This window comes from Hippocampus zosterae, chromosome 5, assembly GCF_025434085.1.
Source record: "Hippocampus zosterae strain Florida chromosome 5, ASM2543408v3, whole genome shotgun sequence".
Taxonomy (NCBI): domain Eukaryota; kingdom Metazoa; phylum Chordata; class Actinopteri; order Syngnathiformes; family Syngnathidae; genus Hippocampus; species Hippocampus zosterae.
The window spans coordinates 11,554,141-11,578,589 of record NC_067455.1 but is presented as its reverse complement, the minus strand read 5'-3'; the positions used below and the strand labels follow the sequence as shown (position 1 = coordinate 11,578,589).

Below are 24,449 nucleotides of genomic sequence, written 5' to 3'. Positions count from 1 at the left end.
TAAACTACAGCAACCGCAGAATAGTTTTAAGAGAGAATGCATTATCAGATTTATTTAGGGCTCAGACATTCCCCTAAAAAGCACCAGTGGAAAAGCAGACAAGAAAAAAAACAACATAGCAATCAAAACCCATAAAGTGTGAAAGTACGTGCTAATGCACGTAAGATCTTGTCCGAATACAAACTGTGGGCGAGTCAGTGTTCGCCCCCCCCCCCCCACTTTGCGAGGGGAGTGGAAACAACAAAGGCACCCCCTGCAGTAGTAGAGATCTAATACTGGCACCCATAAGCAGCTGGCAGGCTGCCTTCTGTAATTTTAGCGCACACGGATGCGGAGGAAAGGTTTAATGGGCATTGGTGGACATGCCCCCCTCGTGAGGGCGTAAAGACATCAGAGCGAAGAGAAGAGGGAGAATGGGGAGGTGAGACGCAGACAGGAAGGCTGAGAGGAAAGAGAGGGCTGCTTTTGCTTCACCAATCAAGTCGGGCAACTATGAGCAGGAGCATGAGTCCTCGAGCACATGGACTCTATCTGACTCTGTGCTTTTGCTATGGCCTGGTGCATTCGTCTTTCCTGGACAGCTTTAATTCTTTCCCAGCAAGTAAGCCACTTGTCATTATATGCACGTTTCTTTTTATGTGCAAACATGCATGAACAGATGTTGAAAGTGCCCGGGGAGCATCAGCATGAAGAAAAAGGTGCGATCTAAGGAAGTCCAATGCAACTTAGTATATAATATTATTATTATTATTATTTCTGATTGACAATCAGAGATATTAGTGTAAACTTTTTTTCTTTTTTTGAGGCCTGGGGGGTACTTTGCAGTGATTTAAATTTGCTTTGTATTTTTACTTATGAGTGTCATTTTATATGGGAAGGACAATACTGTATTAGAAACAGCTCTCAGGAAGATGCGGATCTGAAAACAAGATGTATGTTAAATTCGGTCATCAGTGTCAATCGAAACTGAGCATTATTATCATCGTGAAGGTCGACTTGTTTGTATGCATGTTTTTTGGATCTTATTTAATGTGCGTGTTTCCGTGGACCGAGTGAAGTGGTCTTGTAAACTACTTTTGTTATTATGTCGTTGTTACCCACGAGGTGGACTGGAAATGCCTCTATAAATAGCCAATGCAGCGGTACCTCATGTCTGCACGAGGAACTGTTGGACGGGTGTCACCATTTGATAGTTTGCACCTGTTTCCTGCATGCTAAGTGTTTGTGCTTAGCCTTCTTTTTGGGATTGCATCTCTGCCTCCAAATGGGGAAACATTTGCATGCATGTTCATCAATGAATCTACTCACACATGCGTACACTCAAAAGAAGAGCATTAGTTGTACTGTTGTGGCCTCTCCTCACTATCTTCCTCCTTGCTTGTCGTTCCACCTTGCACAGTGCTCACTCCCCAGGAGCAGCAGAGGAGGTTGAACCCATGCTGTTTAGTGAGTCCGCCTCCACCTCCACTTTTCCCTCCACCCCCTTCACTTTGGCGCCGCCACATTCATGTGAGTCCAAGTCATGTGACCGGCGTCCTTTTGAGGCATATCCGACGTCTGTCAATGTTGTCGTGTCCTTGGATTAGGTCCAACTGGTGCCACACACCTGCTCTCTTTTAACCTCCAAGTAACAGAGATGCATAGATACTGTACATGCATACTTAAAATAGATGAAATGTTTTGGTATGCTTTGGATTATTATTCTGTGAGCATCAGTCAAAGATTATTTGAGATACTTTGTTATTTTCTTCCATTAGGAGAGCGATTCAGGCTCCTCATCTGAAAGTAAAGGTTCCTACTGTGCCCGTGGGCCCCCCGGACCTACTGGCCCCCCTGGACCTCAGGTAAGAGCTTGCAAAATGCAATTGTCTTTGTCAGTTTACATGTTTAGTCAGGACCTGACAAATACGATGCAAGTGTTTTAACTGACACTTAAAATTTAAAGATAATTGCTTTTTTTGTATTCTAAGAACTTTTAGTCACCCTACCACACGTGTGTTCAAGTCAAGGCCCCAGGGCCAGATGTGGCCCGCCACATCATTTTGAGTGGCCCGCAAATCAAAGATGGCAACTTCCACGATACTTGCTAAAATGTGTACCAACATTTCAAGTTTTAATATGTAATACATCAGTGACATATCGTGAGCATTTTAGTGTTACCAAACCCCTCATTACAGTTACTTCAACAATAGTTGAATAAAACATTATTCTTGACTTCTTTATATAGCTTCAATCATCACGGCCCTCCGAGGGAAATGGTAATTATAATGTGGCCCGTGACAAAAATAAGTTTGACACCCCTGCCCTACCGAATCTCATGAAGTTTATCTGGCACAGTTTGGGCACTGGTTGACACAGGGTTTGGGCCAAGTGTTTTCCAACCTTTATTGAGCCAAGGCACATAGCTCATAGTTCACATCAGAAAATATCTCTTGCCACATTACCACACAAATGTGTCACAAAAAGTGGATATCCGGTGATTTGTGTGCCTTCTGACGTTATGTTGTTCTGCCTGTCACTATATGTCTTTGATAAAGATTCCAAAACCGGGGTAGGAGACTTCAGTTGCTCGAGAGCCATATCCTGCCTGTTTTAGATCCCTCCCTATTCCAACACACCTGATTCAAACAATCGGCTCATCAGCAAGCTCTGTCGAAGCCTGAAACGATCATGCTCAATTGAATCAGGTGTGTTGGAGTTGGGAGAGCTCTCAAACAGCCAGGATATGGCTCTCGAAGAACCGCAGTTCCCTAGCCCTGTTCTAAAACGATAATACAGTATTTGCATTGAATACATCATTTTTGGACCAATTAATTGCAGCTGGAGAATTTCACGCGCACACCTGAGTGAAGCACTGGTTAAGACCTTGGGTGTAAAAATAGGCACATTCTGATTTTCATGCAGTTGCAAGCTCCTTTAGGAAGAGCTGGGCTTTATGATGATGATGCTGAAGATTATAATTATCATCATTTTGAATATTTTTTTAAAAATCATCCCACAAACTGTTCCACAGTTTTCAAGTGCCTACTTCATACTGGTAGTGTGCGCATCTCGTGTATGGACTCCAGCGAGTCAATTCTGTTTCCGCCATGTAGACCATGCACGTGCCTCTCATGCGCTTAATTTAAAGGGAATGAGAGGTACCGCTCCCATTGGCCAGGAAGCAAATCTCCAAAAAGGTCAAAGCAAAAAAAAACTTCCCCTACGCGCACAGAGGGTTGACGGATGTTCTTTTTCAACTCGTTTATGATCTGGGGATTTGTTGTTGTTGTTTTTTTTTTTTTTACATTCACTGGAGGTTTTTCCCAATCATGCCCAATAGATTTAAAAATAAGATTCAGAACTGAACATGTGACATGTTACTGGGGTCTCCAATTTGAGAAAATCCTGGACAGGAGACAGGAGGGGGACTCTCTCATGCATGGAACACAGCAGCCCATTAACGCTCTGCATTTAGCCACAGACGTAAATAGCCTTTTTCCACTGGCGGACCGCAGCGCACCTCATGTCTTTTTTTTTTTTTTGACACTTGATGAAGAGTTGTCTGCCTGGAAAGGCACACTGGCTTGCGTACATTCCGGGGATTACCAACCTAAGGGCGTGGTCATGTGACTACATGGCTGATGGAAGTTTATTAAGACATTCAGGCAGATTTTTCTCCCCTATTCTCCTGACATGAATCATTTATTATTAAGACCACACTGGGTTGCCTCAGCAGCATCAGGGCCCCAGCAGCCACATTTTCAATAAATAGTTGCCACTCAACCGTTAATTTAAACTGTAGCTCACATTTCTAGGGGCAGTGTGGACGGGCATATTTAGAAATAATGTCTTAATAACGCACACCTCGCACCTACCTTGGGATTCATTTGAGGACGTGATGGAATTGAGCAAACTAAAGGGAAAAAAATGAACAGTTTAATTAAAAATAAATAAATAAAAAATATATATATACACACGCACACACATCATTGTAACATGCCCGCTTCCCTTTAAATGTTCAATAAAGTTGTAAGTAGCCTACATTTGAAGTTTGAACGTTGGGTTGATGGTAAACTATGGTAAGTGTGTAGGAAAAACTTTGCATCCAAATAACAGCAACAACCATAGCGGTTGCTTTTCCACATTTTGAAAAGCTTTATAAGTTGGCGATTCCCTGCATAATCGCTGATCACTCCTCACAAATTCTCCTGTTCATTTTTTTGTCTGTGGAACTACAACATTTTCTGTGAGACGCACTGATGTGCGGTTTCTGAAATGTGGTGATAGACCACACAATGCTGTCAAAGCCTTTTCTAAACAGGAAAGTTGTACAGAAGTGATAGTAAATGACATTTTATGCTGGGGAGGAGCCAAGTTTAACCTGGGTTGTTAGCGGATGCTATGGAGAGTCTTCGCTCCATGTGCACGAACACTTCCGGCACGATTTCTTGAATAGGTTTGGTTATATTTACAGGTTCAACTATTTATATGGGCAGTTGTAACATTAACATTTTGGCTCAATGGTTTTTCGCTGTTTGCAGCAGGGCTTGGTGCTAATGCCACTCAAGTAGAGGGGTATTACTCATTAACCTTTTGTAATTCATGTTTTACAGGGTCCACCAGGATTACCAGGTATTGGAGGATCCAAGGGAGAAAAGGTAAGGAGATTTTCCTCAATGACATTCGTGCCACTCAAGATACATACATGATCATACGTGCTCATTATTTTTGTGAGCTCAATTTGTCTTGGTCTGCAGCCCGAGATGCTGACAGATGCTAGTTTGGAAATGCATTAACGGCGTCTGTCCTTGTCCCTCCTTCACATCCTGTTGTCAGGGAGAAATCGGGAGACCTGGACAAAAGGTGAGCGTCTCCATTAATCACCAGTTATTCTACGCTAAATGGATTTGCACAAAAATGAAATTCAATGTCAGTGGCTCTTCTGTGAGCAAGAGCAACCTTGACGGGATAACAGAGCACATGCGACAGCCAATTGCAAAAGATGCTCAGCCCACATCGGGAGGGTCTTGTGCATGGAAGACCACCACCCAAAGGCATTTGAGACTGCGTGCGTCGCTGTAATGTGACACAAACCGCAGGGCACGGGTGTGTGAAAGATGAGGTGTTTAGCGCGACTCCCATTGGAAGAGTAAAATTCCCAATGATGACTTTGTGTGTGGACAGTGGGAGAGATTCACTGGTGGGTGATCTGAGCGAGCAACGTTTGCAGCATTGCAGTGCAATTTAGCTTAGTGCTCAGAGCCAGGTCATAAATCATTTTATTTCCCACAAGCACCGGCTCCTGTTCTATACACAGGCAATCATTTAATTAAATGGGGCAAAGTGACAGCGCTCGTTAAAGTCAGTCCTCTCCTGCGTGTACTCCTGCACATGTCAGATAAATACTGTTGCAAGCAGACTGACGGCCTTTGCAGCAAATACTTACTAGCAGTGACATTTTATTTTGCTTGTATTTCATCGTACAGTTTGAATTATGAACTTTTACTCCCCATAAATGTCCCGATTTATAAGCAGAACAGGCTTGATCAAGTATTTGGTTCTTAAATATCTTGTCCCCCGGCCCCACCAGGGTCGGACTGGTCCCCCTGGACTCCCCGGAAAGCAGGGACCAGTTGGATGGCCGGGACCAAGTGGGCCCAAAGTGAGTAAGTCAGATTTCTTTTTGTGGAGACTCTTAGCGTATGTTGACGTTGATGCACAGGAGTACGCTCAATCGATATATTTCGCAAACAGTGTTCTGCAATTCTTTAATAGTAATTTCTATGATCAGTTATGGGGAAATGAATGATAGTGGTGACCAGCTCTGCCTCATAGTTCTGAGTTTCAGAGTTCAAATCTTGATACACCATCTTCGTCCCACTTTCCAAAAACATGCTTGTTAGGTTCACTGATGACTCTAAATTGTCCGTCAGTGTGCATAATAACAATTGTAAATGTGAATTGATGTTTGACTGCGCGTGCATTGTGATCGGCTGGTGACCCGTCCAAGGTGTACCCTAATGACATGTGCTGAAAAAATGGATCGATGACATTTTTGTGTGACGGGCAACTCCCTGAATGTTCCGAACTGCGGTTTCCATGCCAATTCTGTACTGACTAAAATAATGCTGCCCAGAGGAGTAGAATGATCAGAGTTTAAAATCCAATTATTGACGTCTTGTTTACACCAGAAAATGGCTAAAACTCCATTCCATTTTGTCTCAGTTGCTCAAAATTAGGATTTTTATCCACAATTAATTACATTCTTCGCAAACAACCAATTCATTATTATACCCTATTTATTTAAATCAAGCTCTTTTTTTTAATTATTATTTTTCTATGGTTAGGGGGAGAAAGGTGATACCGGCCTAATGGGTTTACCCGGCGGGAGAGGAGCAATTGGACCCAGGGTAGGCAATCCATAAATTAACGATTACATCTCAACCACTGTTTTTGCATATAATAATGCCTTTCTGTATTTTAGGGTTTACCTGGGTATAAGGGTGAAAAGGTGTGTAAACCCCGTCATTGTGATTATTTACAGTTGAAGGCTTTGAAAATAACTCATCTATGTTATGCTTGCTTCATCAGGGTTCACGAGGCGAACATGGCAAGGGTGGCTCCAAAGGTGACAAAGTGGGTACATAGTCAGGATTTTTGATGTAAATCTTGATGTATTTGGACATATTTGATCTACTTGCTTATATTTTCAGGGGGCAATGGGATTCCCCGGAATGCTGGGGCAGAAAGTGAGCTGCAAGTTTTTCAGACAACCCTTTTTTTTTAAACCTATTGTTAATTTTGGTGTAATGTTTTTTTTTTTTTTGGACAGGGTGAAATGGGTCCAAAAGGAGAACCTGGTGTTTCAGGAAACAGAGGACCCACTGGTCGACCAGGCAAGCGAGGCAAACAGGTGAAGTGCCAGAAAAAAAATAAAATAAGAATCTCATATATAGGGGCGTCCCGGTAGTCCAGTGGTTAGCACGTCGGCTTCACAGTGCAGAGGTACCGGGTTCGATTCCAGCTCCGGCCTCCCTGTGTGGAGTTTGCATGTTCCCCCCGGGGTGCCCGGAGACGGCTGGGATGTGCTCCAGCACCCCCCGCGACCCTAGTGAGGATCAAGCGGTACGGAAGATGAATGAATGAATGGATGAATTAATCTCATATATATATATATATACACACACACACGTAACGAAAAGAAAAAAATAATCATTTTAAGATTTTTTTTTCCTAACCTCAGACCTCCTGTAATATAATCGCAACAATGCAAGTATCAAACTTTTTCCAAAACATGAAATACGTTGCATTCTGACTGCCACACAGTTGTCAGAGCAGCAATAATATACTGTCGGTGGGATTATCACACAGTCACGTTTAGCATCAATGCTAGTGCAACATGAGATGTGTCCTGGCTGGTCCATCAGTGGTATGGACCATTAAAACATGAGATTTATGTGGCCATGACTAGCACGATTCTGTTTTTCACTCTACTTCAAAAGATTGCATAGCTACCGTTGCGTTCATTATTTGTTACGGCTTCTATGAATAGTTTATGCAAGCATGCATGAAAGTTAGCGGTGTGAAGCACGTTGTGTATTTTTGGCTTGTGTTGCAGGGAGCGAAAGGAGAGTCAGGCAGTGGCGGACCCAGGGGACCTGCAGGTCCACAGGGATCTCCCGGACTTCCTGGTCCTCCCGGTCCTCCTGTCACAGGTGACGACTTTGACCTCAGCTGCTTTTTGCATATCAGTGCAAAGTGACACAATGCTCAGTCAGAGGCGGCCCCGCAACTGACGCTGGCATGCTTTCCGCTGTGGCAGCGGGTGCAGCCAAGCGCCCAGTCAGCACAAAGCAGCAAAGACTGGCGTAAGCGTTCGTCTTAATTAGTGAGGAGATATCTACTCCCCTGAGGTGAGGCAAAATGCTTGCCTCGTGACGTCATGGGGCTGGAATGGGCAGGGAGGCTTCTGCTACATTTCTTGGTCACACGCTCTGCAATAGTTAACCAATGTCCAAAGTCACTCACAAATAATCCCTTTCTCTATTGTCTCAATGTTCAGGACTTCACATGGTTGGAAACAAAGGTGCCCGCGGGCCCCCCGGGCAGCCTGGACAGTGTAGCTGCAGCTCTCTCAGTGGTTCTCTATTAGAAAATGATCACTCCAAAGGAAAGCCTCAAAATCTCAAAATACCTGCGGTGAGTTGAAAATACGCCTTTTGCATTGAAGAAATGGGATGTTTTAATTTCTCGAGTGGGAATGGATATGCTAATTGACTTGTCTATCAATTGATTGATAAGAGTTCTGTCAGGGGGCTCTAGGCTTGTGGTCTTAATCTGCGCAGAGGCGGGTTAAACCAGAGGCGTGCAAGCCAGTGTATTTAAAAAAGGCAGGTTTGCGCCGTTATGGGTGTGACCACAGCCGGCGCCATTGCGAGGCATTTCTGTGTGGGAAAAGTATGTAGTGAGCCATGCATGACCAGCGCATTGTCACTGTGGCTGTGGCACCTGACGATGTAAGTGGGGTGTCCTCATAAAATACTGAACGAGCTGATGAGAAAACCTATGGCGACTTAAAAGTGTCTACGAACCACATACATGTATCCCCACCACAGATTGGTTGTGTCTTGCAAAAGAGATTGTAAACCTCAATGACTTTTTTTAACCTGGTTAAATAAAGGTCAAAGGGAAATTCCCCAAATATTAAATGCCCATCTTTATTTCAAATCTATTGCAGAAAACTTGACTGTAATCTGCTACCTTTCTCAGAATATCAATTTGTAGATATCTCATTCCAATTACAACGATGATCTTCTATTCTCATAAATTCACATACTACTAACTTTGCATGTAAATGTTTTTAACAAGACAGTCATAAAAACAAGATTTCCATGAGATTGTTTTGACAGCCGAGTTATCACAGTTTCATGCGTGTTTGCGGTCTCGAGGTTTACTATTTAGGAAATGAGACGAGACATACGTGAAATGTTTGGTTACTGTACATGCACAATGTTTCATATGCTCTCCCCACATCTTTTCCATTCAGATCTTTGTAGTGAGCAACGAGGAGGAGCTGCAGCGTCTCCACACAGAGAACGCTTTTGCATTCCGTAAAGATCAGAGGTCTCTCTATTTCAAAGACACTGTTGGCTGGTTTCCAGTTCAGGTATCGCGCCGGTCGACAACATCCTCCATGATCAATCGTTTCTTGGTCAAAAAATGATCGCCGAGCGTCTTTTCCATTCGTTGCTCAAATCTCTTAAACTCTGTAAAAGACTTTACCATTCCAGATGACGGCGTTCCAGTCGATGGAGAACCCGCCTGATGACGACGGTTACTGCGGCGACGGCATCGTGCAGCGCGAAGGCGGCGAGGAATGTGACGACCGGAACAAAGTTGTCACTGACGCCTGCGTCAGTAAGTTGTCTTTAATACAATGACGTAGGTGGGCACTTAGAGGTCGTCTAAATATAAGAAAATTCGAGCTTGCACGTTGTACTTGTTTATTTGAAGTGTTTTGTGTTTGTAAGGTATGACTTTTATTTTGCTTGGTTGTTTTTTTCATCATATGCGACGCGTTCCGATAAATCTCTGCAAGTTTGAACACTTTTAACAATCGTTCCTCGAAAATTCTTAGAAAATCACAATGCTTCATCACCGGAGAACCATTTGTTGAGCACATCCACGGGCTATCACGGGGGTCCTTCATATGGGCGACCTGACCCCTGTTACACACGCAGCGACTTGTCATGATTATTCTTTTTTATTAAACTCGAAACTGAAGAAACAAGGGTGGTGTAATATTTTTTTTCCATGACTGGAATTAGATGAACAGTGATACGTAATATGCAGTAACATTTTCAGTCCATTTAAGTGACGTTAAGAAGATAACTTCCTGCAGCACACCTGTTGCTAGGTCACGATGCACTCGCTGCAGCGCAAAGGCTCCGTACAACGAACTCCAGTGAAGTTGATCTGCAACTCAATGTTCTTTTTTTTCTTTTGTCATCTTACCACAGAGTGTAAACATGCCTTCTGCGGCGATGGATATCGCCACGAGGGCGCGGAGGAATGCGACGGCAAAGACTTTGGCTACCAGACGTGCCATTCATATCTGCCGGGGTAAGCGCGGCTGACTGCATAACGCAAAAACCATAACCTCCGAAACTCTTACTTGACCGCATGGACTTAAGCAAGTGTCCTCTTTTTATTTGCAGGTCATACGGCCGCCTGAAGTGCACGTCGTATTGTGTTATCGATTCCACAAACTGCAAGTACTTCACCTGAGTGGAAAGCTGGACATTGTGTCCAGATCCTTTTATGCGGGGGAACACAAACTGGGAATATACTTTTCACGCCAAATAAAAGAACACAGACAGGGAAGACGCGAAGCATATACTGTAGATAACTCCCGTGTACTTGCTGCCGCATTGAATCCCTCGGAGCGTTGCTATTGTAGGTGGGAAGGGAAACTTTTCACCCACACGTCGGAAACAGCAAGACAGCTTCGCACCGCCTTAACCAGCCAGATTTAAGTCCGGCTTCCTCATCACGCCTACGTGGGCACAAATCCGCGTGTGAGGGCAACGGATGCGTGCCAGCCGTGCTGAGAGACTTTGCCACGTGCATCATAATCTTTACCCAGATACTATCTGAAGAGAAAAAAAACCCCACATGCACACACACACCAAAAAAACGGAGAGCTGGGCCCACGCCTCTGGTATTGTGCCAGCGCAGCAGCATTTGCATGAGGCTGGCATACAAGCATGTATCACTTGACCTCTTACCGGTTTCCACTTTGTACTCTTAACCTCACATTAACACTAGCAGAAATGTAAGTCAGTAAATAATGTTCTAGCGCTATTCCAAACGAGACTGTTACATACCGCACCGGCGACACAGGTGCTGCTTCTGGACTCGACACACACATTTGGTCACATAGCCACAAACAACTCTCAGGAACAATCAGGTCGCGTCAACTCTCACAAGGGATGCACCTTGGTTTGGAGAGGCACACAGGAAACTCAAGGAGTCCAGTGTTCAGTGATCCCCCGTTTATTGCGGATGTTACATTTCCAGAGCCACCAGCGATAAGTGAAAATCCGTTGATCTCCAGAGACCATAAAAGTATCCATACAAACTACACTTTTTAAACACACTGGAAGCATATGCGAGCATCCACGAAACAATTTACAAGCATGAGATATATCGAAAACGAGCCGAGGCACATATTACACCGTGGGAAAATCTCATGTCACACCACCAAAACAAAAATATGGCAAAAAAGTTCTGAAATAATGACGAGCTCGTCTCAAGTGACTCCCCCCAAATTGACTTGCTAAGTCTAGTTAAACACAAAGCTCTTTCTCTGTTGAATGAACGGCGCACAAGTGAAATGTACCTTCTGCCACTAGATGTATAAATGAAGACACACTATATGAATAAATAAGAATTTTCGTGAAACATTTCCCACAGCACACCTGCTGATCTCTCATGGTACAGTGGTTGGGAATCAACTGAAATTTTTTTTTTGTTAATTCGTGAATTTAGTTTGCTATTTAAAAAAAAATCACTCTATCGTGTCTGGTCACACTTTCAGTATGACCTGACAATAATACATGTTTAGAATTTTATGAACAAAAATCCTCCATATCCTTCCTACATGCTGAAATCACACTGAAACGTATCTAAACACACTTTTGAATACATTATAATGCTATTTCAAAAAGAAAAAAAAATGTTAATAGGAAAAAAACCCTGCAATATCATCGGGGATTACGGTAATATACTCCTAGATGTGAAGGCTTGAAACTGTTATGTCCTTAAACTCAGCGAGGCTGAAATAGGCCATAGCTGCTAAATAGACAATGAAGCTGTTCTATGGTCCTTACTGTATTTACTCTTATTACCTCGTTCTCCAGTCTTTGTGTCTTACCGTCACGCCAGCGTGTCAATGTGTAGGGCGGCGTAAAAGAAAGGAATTAGTCGACATAAGCTTCCCCTGTCCATAAGCTACCGTTGCCAAAGGAGACGTCTCCTCACTCCTTGCAAAACGTACAAACAAGACTGTTATGATGTTGTGGCCGCAATGTGATCACAACTGCCTTTATTTTTGTGTGTAACTCTCATCGGTGTAGCGTGTGTCTTAAGAAACGTGTTGCGGAGTACAGTTGTCATGTGATGCAATGTAATAGGTTCAAACACACCGTGCTGAATGTTCCCGCTTGTGAGCTTTGTCCCATACTATAACGCGCACAACACAACACGCATGTGGTAACTCTGTAAGGCTTTGTATGAAATGTACTCTGCGCTCTGACTGGAATAGTGAACAATGGTTATGTGTTGTTACTCTGATATGATTTATACAGATGTTCAAAAAAAACCAATAAAAATGAAACTTCAAAATTACGTCAAGCTGCTTTCTGTCTTGCACTTTCAAAAGAAAACACATTATTGATTGAGTCCATTTTTTATACCGCTCATCCTGTTCACATTGACTTGACCAAGACGGAGTACACCCTTGATTGGTGGTAGCTTGTCAATCACAGCTCACATTTTGGGACACACAACCGGTGAACACTCACATTTAGTACACAACGATCGACAATTCTTCAATGAATTTAACATGTATGCTTTTGACATGTGGGAGGAGAAAAGTAAACCCATGCCACATGCGAAGGTCAGAGCTTACAAAGTAGATTTGAACCCCAAAACTTAGAGCTGTTAGCATAACAAAAAAACATGTATGACAAAAATGTCACTTTAAATTTGGACAGAATATGTGCATATGTGCAATATACGTGTTCTTAATATATTTTTGAAAATACTCTTTTCAATGCTTGTATAAAAGATTCACTTTTTCTAACGCAACAAACCAATGCGTTTTGGGCAAGCAACAAAATAACCACAAACAGTGCAAAGTGTGTAAAAATTAACATACAAGGATGGGACAAGAAACCAACATTAAGTGCAAGGACTCATTTTGTTCACAAAAATAAAGGGATTCCAAATCGTTTTGAGGTACTGTTTGTTCTGTATATAATTAATTCACTAAAATTTATTAGGCCTGCTGCTGTTGGCAGCATAAGACATGTAACTAAGACATGTCTGTCATCTAGTGGTGATTGGCGATATTACAATTTAAAATTTTAGTCGACCCCTGCATATTTGGAGCTTGTCACCCGTGGATTAGCATATTTGAAAAAAATTGTTTTTAGATTTATTTATTTTTTTACCATTTTTCTGCAACTCACCCTTATCCACTCCTTTTTCATGGAGTAAGAGAGACTGGAGCCAACAATGAAAGCTCCCTGATGGGATGCACCTTGAGGGCAAAGCTGTCATTTGAAGCACGTCCATCAACTTCAGTTTTGACACCGTCAGCAACCTCTTGGCAAACTGCTGCGTTGAACTCGACAAGAAACAGACCTCGCTTCTCCCCACCAAGGCATTATAGTTGCGTCTTAAAGCGACCATCACTTGAGTGTCAGTCACGAGATGCTGATTCAGGTCTGCGATGGGCTGCTGGCCAGTGTCGCAATGAATGCGACCGTGTAACTGCATTACTACAGTGCGACACTGTCAACCTTGTCTCAATCAGACGTGAAGATTCACTTTCAGGACAGGAGATGCAGCAGACGAGATACATGCAGTCTGGAAGAACTTTTTAATGCTATTTCAAACTCTTTAATGAACTTAGGGGCAACATTGTGTTGATGTTGACAAAAGCGTTGAACAAAGATTGGACAAAAGGACAACTCAAATATGTTTATTAAGTACTTATCAAATATCTCCATAGACAGAAAAAAATTATATATCTATACAGTATATATATATATGTTCTGCATAACGAAACAGTTACGTGATTAACATGAGCACATATCCGCAACCATATTTCAATGGACTTCTTGTGCCAAATTTATTGTATGCTTATAAAAAACAATTGTAACAAGGTCTAAAAAACTGTTTGACTGACTCGTAAGTAGTAAGTTCGCACAGAAATTGAACCATGATGACATCGTACATGGATGGATGAGCTCATCGCAGTTTTCCACTGCATAAAAGAACATGATTGAGTCAGTACATTGAAGGCAGTTTCCATGGATCTATCCGTCCCTCTTTAGATACAAATGAGATGAAACTAATAACACGTTAATAACTTAAGACAAAATAAATAAACAGAGAAATCCATTGGCTTGTTGAGAAGATGTCATCAGTGTTGTGTCCAAGGAGCAGCAACCCGAGGCCAAGGCCAAGGACAAGGACTTGACTCCGAGGCCAAGGCCAAGGACTTGGAAAATTTTCAGAGGCAAGGCCAAAACCAAGGACTTGAGAAATTTTCCGAGGCCAAGGACCAAGGACTTGCCTCCAAGGCCAGGGACCAAGGACTGATTTTGAAGCTGAGGCCTAGCCGAGGACATGCATAAAACAATGCTATCATACCACTTGGCAGGTCTTCATGATTTGCAACACCCCTCCGCTCGAAACACCTTACTATTCATGGCAATTTTTTTCGTTGAAAAACGCCTTATTACACATGGTCGTTTTTTTCGTCTAAAATCGCCTTACTATACATGGTCGTTTTATTTTTATTTTTGGTAAAACGCCTTACTATTCATGGTCATTTTTTGCGGTGAAAAACGCCTTACTACACATGGTCGGGTTTTTTTCCGTCTAAAAAACGCCTTACTATGCATGGTCGTTTTTTGGGGGGGCTAAAAACACCTTACTCTCCATGGTCGTTTTTTCGTCTAAAAACGACTCATCGTTCACTTCAAAGAGCCGAAATCCTCAGGCCTGCTCCGAATTATTTAAATTTTTGCAACATTTGTTTTTAATTGTATGTACAGTATATGTTGTTGTTTGTAAGATATCCTTTATTCGTCCCACAATGGGGAAATTTACAGAAATTTGTGTTATCATATGCAATTGAATAAGTAGACCATTACAGAATTCGACATTTGGGACTCTCTCAATGCATAATGGGACTCATACTTTTCTGATCAGCGAGTCCCTGGGACTCGCTGCTGGTAAACTAAAATTATCACTGAAGAGATTACCTGCTTTTTCTGCACTCAGTGATTGACTTGTATGCAAAGTCATTTCTCAACTTGTCTTCCATGCCATGTCATGCCTGTTGATCAGATTAAGAAACTACTGCACTAAAACATTCATTCATAAATGTATATCATATGCTTTTTTGTTTTTCTCAGTATAAATAACACGTACCCTGACTGTTCTACTCTTTGAATAAAAACACTTCATTCAAGCGTTAGGGAGTGCAAGGTGTTATGATGGAGGGGTGTTGCAAATCATGAAGACCTGCAAAGTGGTCTGATAGCATTGTTTTATGCATGTCCTCGGCTAGGCCTCAGCTTCAAAATCAGTCCTTGGTCCCTGGCCTTGGAGACAAGTCCTTGGTCCTTGACCTCGGAAAATTTCTCAAGTCCTTGGCCTTGCCTCTGAAAATTTTCCAAGTCCTTGGCCTTGGCCTTGGCCTCGGGTTGCCGGTCCTTGGACACAACACTGGCACATTGTTTGGAACTGTGCGTCCTGTGGGAAAATTATGCGTCTCGGACGCGGGACGCGGAGGTAACGAGATGGCTGATCTCTAAACATTCTCTGAGTACTACTATTATTACCACTCCCACTAATACTACATTAATTAATTTCAGACCTTCAAATTCACAATCAGCATAAAAATTAATTAAATCAACCATGATTTTAAACTATGTATTATCAATATTCATTCTTCCAAACATGAGAAAGCATTCAGCAAACATTCCTGGAATCGAGCAAAAGGACTCCAAATCCCAACGGCCAAACCCAGAAGTGACCTTCCGACATTATTGACTCCAGCTGTAACGCAAATTACCTGGTTCAAACTAACATTCTCGTGCGACCGCACAAACGTGACGACTGTGCAAAAATAACTCAATAAAAGACACCACTGTTACAGAAAGGCTTTACACGCTATTTAAACTGCCGATCGCGAACGCAACAAACCGTGATTGAAACCAGCTGTGATGCCGCTCTTTATTCGTTGCGTTGTTACCTGTAAGAGGCAGACCCGCCCCTCTTAAAGCGCCAGAGTTAAACCATTAATATGGGTTTCCTTGGATGGAATTTATTGGAGTCGTTCGTGGATTTTGCGGTCCTTATACAAGTGTTTCGTGGCTCTAATCCCTCATTGTGTCCGAGGACCGACTATCCGAGGCCAAGGACCAAGAACTTAACTCTGAGGCCAAGGACCAAGAACTTGACTCTGAGGTCAAGGCCGAGGCCAAGGACCGGTCAAGGCCAAGGACCAAGAACTTGACTCTGAGGTCAAGGCCGAGGCCAAGGACTGGCTCGAGGAACACATCTCGGATGTTCGTAGCCATGTTCTACATGAATATTTATTTAGTTCTCCAGTGTTGTCGTGCGAAAGCCAGCCTCATTGGTCCCTCTTAGTCAAGAAAGAAAATAAATTCATTTCAAATCAGGTTTGTAAGCCTTTCGTCACTAAACAGACGTAGTGCAACGTTAGCAAGTTAGAATAATAAAAATGTCCAATTGGCAAATCACCTAGTAAGCTCGTATTAAAAACACTGACATTGATTTTGTGTCCATGTACTATACATTCGGACATTTGATTTCAAACTCGGAAATCAAACTTGCAGTCTTCAGATGTACTTTTAAATGTACATACATTTGACGCTAAAAACTACACTTCATTCTGCGGAAAGCTCTTCAGTGCAGACTTGGTTCTGTCTTGTAACTTTGAGGTCTTGAAACGCCTCACGCTCCGTTTAGTGCTTGGAAAAAGCGTGGCTCTTCTCTGTGACGCCGCCCACTTCCTTCAGGGGACATGCCGGGGTTTTAGACCACCTCGTCAGATTCCAGGTTGTACTCCTCATAGAGGGCGTCCAGGATGGTCAACAGCCTATCCATGGCGGGCAGGTAGACGCCGAGGTCTCTGTGCATGCCGCTGGCGAAGCCGCTCTTCAGCTCGTCGCCTTCGGTCGTCACCAAGGCAGCCGTGAAGCTCTGATAGGACGGAGCGGCGCGCAACGCCAACTAGAAGGGACGGGAGGGGTGTGTGTGTGTGTGAGGAACGTCACGCCAAAGCACTTCACAGTCTTCATTTGGGTCCTACCGCAAAGACTCCCCGGACGACCCATCCGTGATACTGACGAAGAGTCTTGCCGTAAGCGTGATCTGAAGAAGAGGACAATTACGACCAACTCATTGCTAGCAACTTGACTCGTTGAGTTTCCACTGACTGAGTGCTCCGTGTATGTCTTGCTCCCCCGCGTTGACCTGCGACAGGAACTCTTTGAGGAACTTGAGGCCCCGCCTGAGCCACAGCAGAGCCTCGGTGGCCGAGTTGCGCACTTGAGCAACCTGCGCATGCACCTCGTGCAGCACAATGGACTGCAGCGTGGGGAAGCTGGCCGGGTCCGACATCAGTTTCTGATTGATCTTCTACAAGCGGGAAATGAAAACTTGGAATCACTTTGACGTATTTCTTGATGGTTAAAATAAATAAATAAATAAATAAATAATAAAGTGCTGCAGTTCACACATCCACTCACCTTGATGTTGCCCACAAAGTCCATTTTCACTGGCGCAAAGACGGTGGGGCCAAGTTTGTCTGAGAGGACACAAACAAAATCTTTGTTCTTTGCTTATCAATGTAAAACTGGTCAAAAATATATTTTTTAATCACAAGAAAACATCTTTGAAATGGTACAAACAAGTTTTGTTCTTTTTTTTAAGATATTGAAAAATAGTGAAAAGGTTTTAATAATGTAAGGGCTGTAAATTTAAAAGACTATTTCAACAATGGATGGGTTTTTTTCTACAAGAATTATACCATTGAGGGAATTCAATTGTAATTTAAATAGAATGAAGACAAAATAAAATGAAGTCGTCATAATACTGTCCTAAACGTGTGCAAATAAACCGAAATTCTTCCAAAATGTGAACCTTTGACAGGTAATGGTGGAACTATTGTTCTTTGTTTCAGTATGGTCTTTATACCAGAAAGCGTCTATGATTCTTTACTTGAAATGAAAGATATTTTGGGTCAATCTTAAGTGTCGAAGGCTTGCACAAGCATGAAGATTGTTGGTGTCAACGATGACGAGACGCAGGGGTCATGATGATGATGATGATGATGATAAAATTCCCAACATGGGTGTGAATGAAGATGAAATGAGAACAAACTTTGTTTTTGTGAGTTAGACTGACCGAAATTGAAAAATCAAGAGCTAATGTTTTTTTTCCCCTTGCAATGGCCAGTTATTACATCCAGGCCGATAAATTACAATATAATAGTATTCGATGTTCATTTATATCAGTAGATCAATTCAAAAGGTGAAACTCATAATATGGACTCATGAACCTTTCCAGAATCTCGATATTAAGGATCCAAATTTCTTGCTTTCTTGGATGTGAGTTACAGCATGATAACAATGATCTTTATTAAAAAAAATAGAGAGAATTGTGAAATCTATCACTCCATATGTATTGGACTGAAATAACATACCAAATGAATGACCAAAGTTTTCCCAAATATTTCAATTCATCGAGAAGAATTTACTTGTACAAATGACGGAATGCATGTGTGAGAAGGAAAAAAAATGCAACCAATGTGAGCAAAATCAGCCCATTCTAATGAGAACCGATGTAATAAAATGTAGTTTAAAAAAAGGCACCAAGGAGACCACAGATGTGAAGGCCAGGCAGAAAGCATTTAGAGCATGTGAAGGACAGAATGAGCAGCAATGGCATGAAAGGAAAAGAAACCACTTGTCAGTGGCCTTCTTTCAAGAGAGGACATGAGGAGGACACGACTGGCCTACCTAATACAGGCACTATTGCATAGCATGAGTCCAAAAACTCTTGCGTGGGGATGCCATTGTCGTCATCCAGCTTTATATCACTAAATCTAAAAAAAAAAAAAAAGGGGAGGGAAGCAGATCCAGACAGGAACAATATTAAACACCCCGTCGACTTTATTTTGAGACAAAGGAGACACTAAAAACAATACAGAGAAGGAAACAAAAGCAGTCGAGAAACACTTGATCAGCGGCGTGCGCGCGAGCGAGCTGAGAGATGACAGTACAGCTTTTGTCGGACGACATCCAAACGCAGGCGGCTCACACGACTTTTGCTCCGTGTCATTTCTATTAGCTTTTTCCATCGCATACAGTATACACGCTTTGTTTGTTCACTCACAGTCAGGAAAAGACGAAGATAGATTTATAGTAAGAGAATAAACATGACATCGCACTAATTTAAAACACTTGAAATGTAACGTGACGAAATCCCTCATTATTTATCTGTGCTGTTTATCGTGCCATTGAAAAAAGAAGAAATCCCTCACATTGACATCGGATCGTACCTGTGACTCATTGTGCTGAAAAAAGTCTCCACTGGCTCTTCGGGCTCAGTGGAATCCTTGAAAATCTCATCTTCGCAGTCAGCTTGGCTTCCGTCAGGAAGTGCTTCCTGCCGAGGCTGCGTGCCACCGCGCTCTGCGCTTCGGTCCCTTCTGCGAGTCTCATTTTTCTCCTCGACTTCAACGCCTGCTGCGGAGCCTTTCCCTTCGGAGGTATTCTGAGATGTGGGAGGAAGAGGATCGGCGTGCTCCCCCTGGATCGCGTTGTCGCCGTTGGCTGCGCGCGGGTCTGCGCGGCGTAAGGGAAACATGTTAGGCTTGGGAATAAAGCGGCGATACAGACGGACACATAAATACCTCGGCTTTACACAATCAGGATTTTGGAGATCGATGATCCGAGTTTAAAAATGAATAAATAAATAACAAAATACATAAATTGGGGGTTGGGAACAAAAAAAAGGCATACTGGAGGTCATAATTGTTGTCATAAGGAAATGAGTCCACATCTCCTCAAAAAGGCAAAACATCTGCGATCATCACTTTGTTTGTTGCATAAACAACAAACCAAACTTCTGATCTGTGAGGTCACCGCTCGACATATTATGCCAACACAAAGTGAATTCTGGAAGAATTGGACTTACTTGACGGGCAAGGTTGACGTTCTGGTCCGACGGGTTCATCTGGTGCTTCTGTGCCAGAATCAAGGCTACGGGTATCATGTGACAACACCTCTGTTTCTGACAAATCTCTCCACCTGGGATTTATTTAGAGTAAACATTGTATTCTTTTCATACTGACACTACGTGACACTTAACCGTACTTACTTTTCTCCGAAGCGCTGATTCAAGTGATTGACAGGTTTAATCTGGAAGAGGTAGAAAGGCGTCACACGTTTGCTCTGCTTTGATCGTGTCAGGCGGCAAAACAAACGCACCTTCTGTGGTTTGATGGCGGCGATGGGAGGCGACGCCGGCGGGCTCTGCTTGGACGCATCGGGCGCAAAAGTACGATTGGCTATCTGCATGCACTCCTCCAGGGTCTTCAGGAAAGTGGTGCAGGTCGACTTCACCATCTCACCCGTTTCTATGCCGGTCTGAAAAGAGAACACGAGACCATACATGATGTCAGGGGTGGGGGAGACTTGGGACTTGCTTGGCTAAAACATATAAAAGACTCAATCTTGACTTTGACTTGAACTACAGTGAATACAAAAAGTCTACACACCCCTGTGCAAATGCCATTTTTTGGCTGACAAAAAAATAGACAAATATTTTCAAAACAGTTTTCCACCATTATGTTACCTATAACTTGTACAATTCAATTCAAAAAAGAAAACTTTGTGAAAAGGGAAAAAGAAAATAAACAATTGACATAACATGGTTACGAAAGTGAGCACACCTTCTCGTTATTGGGAATGTGAGAATCAGAGCCCCAAGCAATGGTTTGCAGAGAACTTTCAAGGCCCAAGAGGGATTTGTTTACTCAAAGGTAACAGCAAAGAGAAGGCTATGAAAGAATTTCCAAGACATTAAAAATACCATGAAACCACTGAAGATGGACGCTACAGCTTCATGTTTGCTTTCAAAACTTTGCTTGTAGCAGACGTGTGCACATTTTTTCAGCATGATGTCTCTGATCCACTGGTGAAAGGACACTTTGATCCTCTCCTCTTTCATCTATAACTGCTTCAGACAACAAAGTGTATGCAGAAAAGTGGTGAAGATTGCACGACTGTCTCTGTCCTATGTGTTGTCTTGTGTTATTTTTTGTTATTTTGACTTCAAAATGGCGCCGCGAGAGTGGCTGCCTTTCCAGCAGTTCCTATTTTTTTGTTGTTCTACTTCTTCCTTTCATAACTTTGCTGCTGTGAATCTGGAATTTCTCCATTGCGAGACTAATAAAGGTTTTCTTAATCTTAAGATACTCATGACGCAAAAAAATATGGCACAAAAGTGACGATTCCGAGAACTGAACATGCTTCCAAAATTGATGAAAACACAAACAGGACACTGGTCGGGGAGGTTGATAACAACATAAAAGAAGCTGCAGTATTTTCTAAAAAAGTTTTGGCTCTTCTTTATACGTTATGTTCTTGACGATAAAGTGGGATGCCAAGATTGACGCCATATATTAGATAAAGATCAGGAAGTGCCACACTGGTTCAAACATTAACTAACTTTACCTCTGTTATGTGTTATATTGGGAAGACAATATGGAGACTGGTTGGGGGCTGATACGGCTAGGTTATATTTCAAAAATGTATCCCTTACTTCTGCTGCGTCACCAAGCTCGTTGTCATCATCCTTGATTTTGTTCACTTGTTGAAGGAGGAGGTCACAGTATAACCTGAGCTCTGACATCTTGGTCTTGAGTGCTTCTGTGTTCTCTTGGAGTTCTGGAAAGAGTCATTAAACACAATCATGCTTTGTTGCATCATTTGCCCCTCAAGTTAACTGCGCATTTTACGATGATACATTTACCTTTCTCTCTTTTGGTTCGGTTGTCTGTTAGGCAAGCTTTTGCTGTTCCCAGAGCAACCAGCCATTTTTGCCTCTCTGCTGCATTGATGGCTCTCAGGTAGAAGTACTGCTCCCCGGGTATGGTCAAGTCAAGCCGTGTGGAGTCAGATGAATGAACTATAACAACCAAGATATAGTAATCATCAAGATGCCAGCACAATGAAAGGGAGTCATTCCCTCTCACTTTGTGATGTGAAAGATGATCGGATGCGTGTGAGTAATTCATTGTCATTTTATTACAGTATCTTTTTGACACATTTTGGTTTGAATGGTGTGGTTATGTGACATTTAAAAAAATGTAAACTTTGTTTCTTGTGATGTACAAACCTTGAATTTCACAAACTGAGATTTTAATGCTCCCCTTGCAGCCTTTCCAAGCATCCTCTTGAGAGTCATAATAGGACAAAGTTCCTCCGTCAAGCACAAACCATCGAGGTTGCCACCCTGGAACGAGGTTTAAAAATAAGTACACATTAAGAGCGACTTCATTTTTTTCGTCGGCAAAGGAAATGCAACTATAGTACATCTTGTAGCACAAGTATTTTAAAGTTCGAGGAAAATGACACCTACTCTAATACGCGTTTAAATCTATACAAATGACTAACAATTGGTCTTATCATAATTCTGACACGATAAATTCATGTCAATTTATACAAATCGCTGTTCGTAGAGCACAAGTAAGCGCCTGATGCTGTTAGCATGCGTTAGCTTGCCCGCTACCTCTTTATGATACTACAAACTCAACGCTGACGTTGTCATGCTAGCTAGCTTCCATCACGTCTACAGCTACAACATCAGAGCGAGGATATCCTACCGCTTATGTAATTGGTCCACTTGTATAGCATTCCCTCCATCGTTGATGTGTTTTGTGTCATTCATTACTTGTTTGTCATGACAGGATTAAGCGCACAGCTGACTGACTGCAACCACTGCATCTGCCCCCAAGTGAGATTTGCGGAGTTCACTAAACAAACACATACACTACATTGCGTCTACGTTGATCAAAGTACGTAAACTTTTTCTAGAATACGTTTGTAAACGGCCACTCTTGCCTATCGTCACAAGATTTGCGTAGGGTGGATGAGGATTTAAATAAGTGACATGAACCAGAACCAATGAAACGATGAAGTTTAGATGCAGGGTGGGACTTAAGCAAATGATCCAATAAGAATTGGAGGAGGGAGAATCGTTGAACAGTGACTCTGTTCATGAAGTTTGGTGCCACGTAGTTAACCTAAAAACACTGTTATAGTGTAAAGTTTATGAATATGATTAAAGGAAATGATTTGAAAACTTCGTGAGGACGCGTTGTAAGTTAATTAAATACAATGATCTTCTTTTCCATTTGCTCGTTATTGTCGTTTGTAATTATGCTCGCCCATGGAGGCAAGCTACCCGACCCCGAAGTCAAAATTGAAGTTGTCCATAAACCTCTCCTGTGTCACCGAAAGACAAAATATGGCGACATGGTCCTTGTCCATTACGAGGGATACTTGCACAGCAACGGCACCATGTTTCACTCAAGGTAATGTCTCGAATTGATGTCAAATGTCACATCAATTATTCCTGAACTAACACAGTGATGCTGGTTTAAGTTATGTACTGTACCACTATCAGTCTGATCCAAACATCATCCAACATGAGCTTTTAAAACAATGGAACTCTAATGTGCATTTGTGTGCATGTATTCCAAAATAACACTGATGGATACTTGCAGCCGCCTTGAAGGTGATAAAAATCCGGTGTGGTTCACCCTGGGGACCCGAGAGGTGATCCTGGGCTGGGACAAAGGTCTGCAGAACATGTGCATTGGAGAGCGCCGGAAACTGATTGTCCCTCCACCTCTGGCATATGGAAAAGAAGGGAAAGGTACGTTCAAAATAGTCTCCAGAAATGAGAGGAGTACACTGTCAAATATTGTTTGTTTGCAGGAAAGATCCCTCCAAGCAGCACTCTGCTTTTTGACATTGAGGTCATTGATATCCGCAATGGGCCGAGGTCGCACGATACCTTCCAGGAGATGGATCTCAATGATGACTGGAAGCTTTCCAAGCAGGAGGTGGTGACTTATTCAACATTATTTTCTGCTGTCGTCAATAGTCAAGTCCCAGTAATGCAAAGTGATTGTACATTTTTGAGTGCGCACTTGTGGTGTATTTAGTGTCAATGTGGGCATCACAGGTGAAGGTTTACCTGGAGAAGGAGTTTGCAAAACACGGCTACTCGCCAAACGACACGCATAACGAAGCCATGGTGGAGGATATCTTCAAAAACGAGGACGAGGATAAAGACGGTTTCATCTCGGCCAGAGAATTCACTTACCAACACGATGAACTGTGAAGGACACATTTCATCAACACTTACAGGCTGAATATGTACTTTTGCTTTTAACGTGTGTTCTGACCTCCGAACTTGGGTTGTTTACTTGATTTTTTGAATATTCATGTGCTCAGTGAACATGCACTGAAAATGTCACCACAAAAGTATTTAAATGGGTAAGTTATTTTTTTCCCGTGAAATAAACGAAATATTTACCTCTGAAACAATTTGTGGGGTTATTT

General features: G+C 42.5%; 3 protein-coding genes across 4 annotated transcripts; 2 read left to right on the top strand and 1 right to left on the bottom strand.

The window, feature by feature from the left end:
- Nucleotides 1-177: 177 nt before the first annotated feature.
- colq (collagen-like tail subunit (single strand of homotrimer) of asymmetric acetylcholinesterase) lies at nucleotides 178-11,504 on the top strand. Of its 2 annotated transcripts, none has more exons than XM_052066708.1 (17): nucleotides 178-601; nucleotides 1,400-1,509; nucleotides 1,758-1,844; nucleotides 4,596-4,640; nucleotides 4,819-4,845; nucleotides 5,573-5,644; nucleotides 6,330-6,392; nucleotides 6,467-6,493; nucleotides 6,574-6,618; nucleotides 6,696-6,731; nucleotides 6,815-6,895; nucleotides 7,601-7,697; nucleotides 8,045-8,181; nucleotides 9,029-9,148; nucleotides 9,273-9,399; nucleotides 10,002-10,104; nucleotides 10,200-11,504. In XM_052066708.1, the coding sequence occupies exons 1-17, from the start codon at nucleotides 493-495 to the stop codon at nucleotides 10,267-10,269; spliced, it is 1,356 nt and encodes a 451-aa protein (XP_051922668.1). In that variant the 5' UTR covers nucleotides 178-492; the 3' UTR covers nucleotides 10,270-11,504. The 2 variants fall into 2 exon arrangements, with proteins under 2 accessions (XP_051922668.1, XP_051922666.1); XM_052066706.1 differs by having other exon boundaries at nucleotides 181-601; nucleotides 9,258-9,399.
- A 5,152-nt stretch (nucleotides 11,505-16,656) lies between these two features.
- plekha8 (pleckstrin homology domain containing, family A (phosphoinositide binding specific) member 8) lies at nucleotides 16,657-22,912 on the bottom strand. Its single transcript, XM_052064519.1, has 13 exons — nucleotides 22,703-22,912; nucleotides 22,216-22,332; nucleotides 21,850-22,005; nucleotides 21,640-21,764; nucleotides 20,304-20,462; nucleotides 20,194-20,234; nucleotides 20,011-20,123; nucleotides 19,373-19,658; nucleotides 18,831-18,916; nucleotides 17,559-17,617; nucleotides 17,247-17,448; nucleotides 17,120-17,181; nucleotides 16,657-17,040 (listed from the first exon to the last, which is right to left on the bottom strand). Exons 1-13 carry the CDS (start codon nucleotides 22,761-22,763, stop codon nucleotides 16,843-16,845), a joined length of 1,665 nt encoding a protein of 554 aa, XP_051920479.1. The 5' UTR covers nucleotides 22,764-22,912; the 3' UTR covers nucleotides 16,657-16,842.
- A 150-nt stretch (nucleotides 22,913-23,062) lies between these two features.
- Nucleotides 23,063-24,434, top strand: fkbp14 (FKBP prolyl isomerase 14). Its single transcript, XM_052064520.1, has 4 exons — nucleotides 23,063-23,413; nucleotides 23,606-23,757; nucleotides 23,820-23,947; nucleotides 24,070-24,434. The coding sequence occupies exons 1-4, from the start codon at nucleotides 23,217-23,219 to the stop codon at nucleotides 24,226-24,228; spliced, it is 636 nt and encodes a 211-aa protein (XP_051920480.1). The 5' UTR covers nucleotides 23,063-23,216; the 3' UTR covers nucleotides 24,229-24,434.
- Nucleotides 24,435-24,449: the final 15 nt, after the last annotated feature.